Here is an 8,254-nt window from a genome sequence, read left to right as displayed (position 1 = left end):
AGGGGGCGCGCCCCACAGTTTGGGAACCTCTGCCTTACTGTATCTTTAGCTAATATTTCTTAACTCATTCTTACTTTACCTTAGCTTGCCCTTAGCTCATATTTGTTCATGTTATCTTACCTTATTTTACTTTATCTTACATTGGCGTAATATGCCTTATTTACTTTACATTAGATTAATTTAACCTGCCTGATCTATATTTGTGCTGTTTTAAATGACCTTATCTTACTGTACAGCTTCATGTTGTTACCATCCTGATAAACTCATATTATTGTAGTTTAGCTTATTTTGCTTCTGTTGTATTTACAATAGAAAGAAAATAGATCTATTCTTGTTAATATTAAGTAAAAAATCAGTTTAGTTTATCTCATTTTATTTTAATTTGGATAACATCTGGCTTATTTTAACCTGTTATTCACGAGAGGACCCAAATTTGGGTCCTCTCGTGACAGGGGTGTCAAACTCCAGTCCTCCAGGGCCTCTGTCCTGCAACTTTTAGATGTGCCTCTGCTGCACCACACCTGAAAAGAATAATTAGGTCATTAGCAAGGCTCAGGAGAACCGATCTACACAGGGAGGAGGTAATCAAGCCATTTCATTCCACTGTTTTTTACCTGTGGCACATCTAAACACTGCAGGACAGCAGAGGACTGGAGTTTGACACCCCTGTCATTGTGAATGACAACCTATGAATGACAGGTTAATACGTTATGTTCTGTTTGTACAGCAAAATCAATCAAAAGTAAATATTAGTACATAGCATGAACTGAACAAGAATATATAAATTATGGATATTTAGATATCCATCATTTATATGGATATCAGTAAAGGTTACTGACAGTAACCTGACCTTTACTGACAGGTAAAGGTCAGTTTCAGTGTAGGTTTTTATTCGTATATTTTGCCTTTTCCTCCTCCAGGAATGGAGTTGATCTTGTAAACATATTTTTGACTTTCTCTTTTCACACACTGACAAGTTCCTGATGGTGTGATCGGGTTGTCACGGAAACCAGACTGGGTTAGAGCAGCTGGTTACCATGGTGATGCTGGCCCTGAGAGCAGTGGAGGTGTTGAAACACCTCCACACAGATGGATCGGCGTGATTCATGCTCTCTGATCAGACTGGCCGTGTTGTCGGGTTCTGGTTCTGGTTTGAGTTCTGGTTCTGTGGTTGAAAACAGGAACATTCACCTGAGATGCAACATCTACCTTCTTCCAAGTTGAGAGTCAAGAAGAAAAACAACAAAAAAAGACGCTTCATGTAGAAATTCAATTAAAGAAAAATAAATTGCAATTTTAAATTTGGACAACAGATTGGAAAAAAATAAGCAAATGTTTTTATTAAAGAAAAGCCATAATATCTGCCTTTTGTTAATAAAATAAAAAGTTGATAAAATTAAACTCTAGTTCCTCTTCGGTCCGTTTTAGGCAGGACTTGTGGTTCTGAACTGGTTCTAAATTTGATGCTTTGTGTTTTCCAATCAGTTTGAAGGTTCTGATTCTGACGGGTTCTGTTGTAACAAACATTTTAATGGAGCTGGGTGGGCCTAGCCCCGCCTCCGAGATGCAGCTCCTCCCCTTCTCAGCTCCTTCAGACTAGCCAACAGCAATTAGCAAACAGCTGGAACTGCTGAGCTATTATAGGAGCTGCTGCTCAGAGCAACGCTGGTAAAAACGTTAAAGGGTTAATAGAGGAGCCATGTTGGATGACTTCCTGGAGGCGGAGCTTCAGACAGAGGAGTTTCTTAAAGAGACAGAGGCCCAATTTCAAGGCGTTAAGGCAGGAAGACCTAAATTTCTCCTAGGTCATATTTGATGCAACTATGAGAAGGCAACATAGTTACTTGATCATGCTATAAAATGGCCGCCACGTGTCTGGAGAACAGAGACTACTGGCCCTTTAAGACCAGCGAAGGTTTTTTAGAATTAAATGAGACCTGAATGAAAATGGAGGAATGTGATGCTGGTTGAACCTGAAGCGTTTTCTCTCCTTCAGCTCTGTCTCCTGCCGGGTCGAAACCCGATGAGCCGCCCAGCAGAGGCAGCAGCAGCACCAGTACTCCCAGTGACGGCTCGTCCTGCTCCGCCCCCAAGCCTCCAGCGGCCGCCATGAGGGGCAGAGCGCCGTCTCTGCAGGCCAGGGCGACGACAGGTGAGGAGGCTTTAAACCGGGACAGGAAGGCAGAACCTCCAGGTCCGGTAAAACCAGCAGAACGATGGCACCAGGATCGCTCTGGTTCTGGTTCTGGTTTCAGAGTTGAAATCAGGACTGATTTCATGGCGAAGGCTGCAGCGGTGATGATCCTCCTTCCAGATGTGACCTTTGACCCTTGGGGGATTATCAGCTGGGTCTGTTGCCGGGCAGATGTTTGTGTCTGGGTCAGGAACAGGTGGGACCGTCGGAGCAGAACTGGCTGATTCTGCAGAGACGAGTTCTGGCTGACCCGGTTCTGACTCCAGTCAGAGGTGATGGTGTTTGACGTCTCCTCTGTTGGACCTGCAGGTCTGAAGAGCCCGACCGGCACCAACCAGAACTCCATCAGAACTCCTGGCAGCCAGCCGGTGGCGAAGGCGGCGCCCTCCGGGTCGGCAAAGCCCCCACTGCAGAGGAACGGCTCGACCCGGCTCAGTCGCCTGAACAGCACAGGTAAGCCACCTGAGAGGCAGGGGGAGGGGCTTCCAGAAACGGGTTGTTGTCATGGAAACGGCAATAATGCAGCAACACGAGAACCTTCATCTGGACTGGTTGTTAATATTTAGCTTTCTAACTATTTAGTTTGGAGCTAAATATTAAGTTGGCAAACTAAAAATTAACTTCAAATTAAATGTCTAGTTAGCAAGCTAAATATTTAGCATTAAGCTAACAAACTAAATATCTAGTTGGCAAGCTAAATATTTAGCATTAAGCTAACAAACTAAATATCTAGTTAGCAAGCTTAAAATTTAGCTTTGAGCTAAATATTAAGTGCTTAGTATGGAGGTAACTATATTAAAGCTAAAGTTAATATTTAAGTTTATTATCTGAGAGGAAATGAAAAACATTGTCATAATTTCTAAAAGTCTCTAGATTAGGGCAGTTTTAATAATCTGGATTATGATGACTGTGAATGTTTCTCCGTGATTATTTGTGAGCAGCAAATTCCTTTGAATTTGAGCTGAACCACAGAAACGGGTCGGAACCAGGAAGCTGTAATTAAACTGGGCTGACAGTGGAGCTGCAATACTAATAAACATTTAGTTTTTATATCAGACGATCCTGAATATGAGAAATCCTCCTTTAATCTGCTGGTTTTAAACTCTGATCTGAATACGTTCCGTTGTTTCTGTTCCTGCACGTTATTGGCGTTTAAACGTGTTTATTGTGTATTTTTGGGCCGTTTGCAGTCCGTCTGCAGTGACCCCCCGGCCTCCTTGTGGACTCGCCGTCAGCGTCGTCGCAGCTCCGCCGCCTCGCTAACGCCTTAAACGTGCAGCAGCGTGCCTGGCTCTGATTGGCTGAGGACTTCAAAGGCTCTCTGTGGTTTTCTGTTTTTGTCTGGATTGAAGTCAAACTTTATGGATTCTTTGAGGCGAATGCAGCTCCGTTTACCATCCACCCGTCTGCAGTTTAAAGTCTCATTAGGTTTTTTTCTTCTACTGAACTTTAATGTGAAAAAATCTAAAAACATGCAGCAATTAAAAATTTATAAACCTTGCAGGTGAAGCTATGCCCTCTGCCAGCTGGGGGCGCTGGTTTGAAGCTGGGACCTGCTGGATCAGATTCCTGAGTCAGGTTGGATGGAGAATATCTGTTAACATCAGGTGGATTCAGGTCTGGACTTTGACTAGGCCATTCTAACCCATGAATCTGCTCTGATCTAATCCATCCCATAATATCTCTGGCTGCTTGTTGAAGCCAGTTTTCCTGCTTCAACAAGGTGTGTGTAATCAGATCTTGTTCAATATGTTCGCGGCGTCTCGCTAACGGCTAGCTCTGGAATTTTAGTCGCAGCTCTCTGCTGCCACCACCTGGTGGGTCTTGTTCTGTCATGTTGACGGAGCCGAGTCGCGACTCCAAGAGTTTTATTCAAATATCGATGCAGTATTTTGGCAGCTGTCTGGTTTTATGGGTTATTTTTGTCCATCTGGTGCTGAGCAGCTCCTGATACGCAGCTGATATGAGCTGATTTCATTCTGTAAAAAATGTTTACAATAAACATGTTAGATTTTAATATTTACATTTTAAATATTAATTTTAAAATTAAAAACAATGTAAATACAATAAGACATTTTTTGAAAGTAATTTTTTTGCATGCTGTTTCAGTGTTATTTTATTGAAGTGGCTGGGATCTATGGATCAGTAATCGGCTAGTAAGCCTGCTCTGGGATCTATTGGTAGTGGCTCCTCGTATCATTTACCTGATAAATTTCTTATCATGACAGGATTTCTGCTTTCTCTTTTTTACAATAAAGTACAATTAATGGTGTTTAAATGTATAAATTATCACAAAATATAAAACTTTGTCGAGTAGATCCTCCATTTTACACTAGGGGGATTTTTCGTGCTCTAGTTCAGTGTTTTTCAACCACTGTGCCGCAGCACACTAGTGTACCGTGAGTGATCGTCAGGTGTGTCGTGGAAATTATCCAATTTCACCTCCCGTATTTTCCGGACTATAAGCTGCTACTTCTTTCCTACACTTTGAACATGCGACTTTTCTGTGGATTTTTCTTCAACCACCAGGGGGCTCTTTAGCAGGAAGTGAATCATTGGAAGTCAAAATTGGAAATCAAAGAAGAAAGTGCTAATTTTCATTTAGAACAACCACATGCTAGCAGCAGGCACGACGGAGAAATGTCTTATATGAGAGGCTGGTTCCTTATGGAAAACTGAGAGCGGCAGAGACATCATATACGTTGATGTCTATGACCAGCGGCCCGTAGCCGGTGTGACTGATGTATGTAAGTTTCCGTGGGGTTTCAAAAAAATTGAAGGTGCGGTTTATAGCATGGTGCGCTCATAGTCCGGAAAATACGGTAATTGGTCTTAAAAGATTTTTTTGAAAACGAATTAATTATCTGCAAAGTGCCACACATGACAGTGTTGTGGCTGTTCAGGTGTATTTTTGAAGTGGACATGTTAAGTGCAATTTGAAATAAGAAATGTAAAATATGATAAAAATACATTTTGGTGTTTATTTGATTCCTATTCAAGACACTTTAATAAGAATGACTATATATAGGCGGCTACAGAGTATCTTTGTTTACATTTTTGGTTGGTGGTGTTCCTCTGATTGTTTCAATTAAAACAATGTACCTGGGCTCAGAAAAGGTTGAAAAACACTGATCTAGTTTTTCTGTCTCCAGTATTTTTAAGTCGGTAACAGCAGCACTTTGTGACCTTGATGTCGTCGTCGTTAGCGATGACATAAACTAAATATTTAATGTTTTTCTGGTAGACAACGCTCCCCTCTCTGCTTCCTCCATCGTTTTTGTCTGCTGGTTTTTCATCCGAGACGAAAACAACAACAGATCCGTTTACTGAGGAAAATAACAGTAAGGAGTGACTTGAATGGGTGACTGTAATCTGATTACTGGAGCAGGAATAGTCATGTTAGATTACTAGTTACTAAGTAATAAATGAGGACGTCCGTCTCTCCTCATGTCCACTCTGTCCTCATGTCCACTCTGTCCTCATGTCCACTCTGTCCCTTGCAGAGTTTTACTGAACTGTCGCCTGGTTTGGGTCTTTTCTACTCAACCTGCTGCTGGCAGAGGTGCGTGCGCGTGCGCGTGTGTGTGTGTGCGTGTGTGTGTGTGTGTGTGTGTGTGTGTGTGTGTGTGTGTGTGTGTGTGTGTGTTCAGTCTTCTCTGAGCTCCTTTCATCACCAGTTTGATTTATCTATGGCTCTTTAAATGGAGGGAAAGTGGAGGGAGATTATTCCATCCTCTCTCTCCTCCTGCTCCTCCTCCTCCCTGTGTTTGCCCAGCAGAGCTGCAGCAGCAGAGGGGTGGTGGACGCGCTCGTCTTTGTGTGAATCGAAAAACAAACTCTGAGTGAACACAGAGAGGATTTCCTCTTCCTCCATCTCCGTTTCTCTCCCTCTTTTCTTCTTGTTTTTCCACCTGAGTGACGGAGGAGAAGAAGTCGACTATTTTTGGTGCCATTTTCTCCCTCCTCTCTGAGTCGTACGACAGAAACGCTCCTCCTCCTCCTCCTCCTCCTCCTCCTCCTCCTCCTCGTCGTACGTTTGTGTTTTTCTGTGGCTTCGATGTGACGAAGAGCAGCTGGAAGATTAACGGACTCTGATTCCTGCATGAATCTGAGAAACTCGGTTTCGGTTGGACCCACGTGGTGAAAGCAGAAACACGGACGAAGACCCAGTCGGTCGGAACCCGGGTTTATCTTGGCTGAACGTTTCTTCATCTGAGGGAGGAAACGACCTTGGTGCTGATTTATCCTGAGGACCTGAATCCTCCTGGTACGGAGGCGACCCGGAGACGACCCGGAGGCGACCCGGAGACCACCCGGAGGCGAGACGATGCTCTGGTCTCCCAGACTCTCGCTGTCCAACTTCCATGTGAAGCTGACGGCTAAAGGACTTTTCCGAAACCTTCAGCTTCTGCCAGGATGCAGGAAAAACACCGTGGTGTTCCACGCAGGTCTGGACCCGGCCGGCCAACCATCATCCAACTATCATCCATTCAACCATCCAACCATCATCCAACTATCATCCATTCAACCATCCAACCACCATCCAACCATCATCCAACTATCATCCATTCAACCACCCAACCACCATCCAACCATCATCCATCCAACCACCCAACCACCATCCACCCACCAACCAACTACTACCCAACTACCACCCAACCAAACCATCCAACCACCACCCAACCAAACCATCCAACCACCACCCAACCAAACCATCCAACCACCGCCCAACCATCACCCCACCGCCCAACCATCATCCAACTACCACCCAACCAGCATCCAACCAAACCATCCAACCACCGCCCAACCTCCATCCAACCACCCAACCATCATCCATCCAACCACCATCCATCCAACCACCATCCAACCATCCAACCACCATCCAACCATCCAACCACCATCCAACCATCCAACCACCATCCAACCATCATCCATTCAACCACCATCCAACTATCATCCATTCAACCACCATACAACCACCATCCAAACATCCAACCAACATCCAATCATCCAACTGCTGTCCTCTGTCTCATCGTCTTCTCGTCGTCCTTTTCTCTGTCACTTTCATAGATTTAAGCATTTCCCAGTTTGTTCCACTTTTCCCCAAATTGTCCTTTTTTGTCCAAGTTTGTCTGAGGTGATTCATTGTTATTGTTTCATGTTTTCTTAGTTTTTCCCAGTCTGTCCCAGTTTATCCCAATCTGTCCCAGTCTGTCCCAGTCTGGTTTCATTCCTCTCATCTTCATCATGAGCCAGCCATCCTCTTCCTCTCACTGTTTGTGATGTCAGTCTAACCCCTAGCCTTCCCGCCCTTCCTCCTCCTCTTCCTCGGCAGCCATTGTTGCCTGCAGTATTGTGTGGATCGTCCCTTTAGCTCTGCCTGTCAGTTGTGTTCACGCAGACGAGCGTGGACGCTTTCTGCACGAGTAGCTCAGCAGCGAATAAAGATGGCCGCCGGCTGTTTCAGCGGCGCCATGCGACATGAACAGGACGCGCTCCGTCCTTCGCCTCCTCCTCTTCCTCAGTCACCGCTCTGGAGAAAACAGAGTTTCTGTTTCTGTTTAGAGAAATCTGAGGAGCCAAACAGTTTTAATCTGATGCAGATTGGCTAATCTCTGGGCGGCCGTGTTTAATCCCAGGAGGAAAAAAAAAAACAACTTAATCAGAAAATACGTTTGAGAATAATTTACAAAGTTTTATTTTTAAAATGCATTTTTTCTTTACGTTTTTTAGATGTGTTATTTGCTTTCAATAATATTGGAACAAATTTCTCTCCATAGTTTTCAAACAATCTTTAAGGTGTAGATGAATCTTAATGTCTGAAAATGCCCTGAGTTCAGACATTTCTTTATATTTTAAAGCACAGATTTATGGCCTGTGTCGTGTCTGGCGACCTTTGACCCCGAAGTAAAGGTGTGAATCAGGAAGTAGATCAGTACATGCTGCTTCTGCCTTTTAGCTAACTGAGTTTAAACTGAACCAGTTTGGAAAAAGGTCGAATAACCTTGCTCTTTATTTAATAAACTGCATGTTGAGTCGCCACCAGAGGCCAGCAGTGGT

The 8,254-nt window shown here is 44.0% G+C and overlaps 1 protein-coding gene across 4 annotated transcripts in view; it reads left to right on the top strand.

Moving 5' to 3' along the window:
* Positions 1-8,254, top strand: part of LOC106935604 (microtubule-associated tumor suppressor 1 homolog) — a 61,032-nt gene that overhangs the window by 31,162 nt on the left and 21,616 nt on the right. For 3 of the 4 annotated variants that reach the window (XM_015016151.1, XM_015016152.1, XM_015016150.1), the window contains exons 6-7: positions 1,997-2,152; positions 2,504-2,647. In XM_015016151.1, coding sequence (XP_014871637.1) covers positions 1,997-2,152; positions 2,504-2,647 — 300 coding nt within the window. The remainder of the gene's footprint in view (positions 1-1,996; positions 2,153-2,503; positions 2,648-8,254) is intronic. The other variant, XM_015016153.1, reaches the window with a different exon arrangement.

This window comes from Poecilia latipinna, unplaced genomic scaffold (assembly GCF_001443285.1).
Source record: "Poecilia latipinna isolate Pla-1442-1.1 unplaced genomic scaffold, P_latipinna-1.0 Scaffold1986, whole genome shotgun sequence".
Classification (NCBI taxonomy): Eukaryota; Metazoa; Chordata; class Actinopteri; order Cyprinodontiformes; family Poeciliidae; genus Poecilia; species Poecilia latipinna.
Note: the sequence above shows the minus strand (reverse complement) of the source record. Positions and strands in the feature narration are given on the sequence as shown.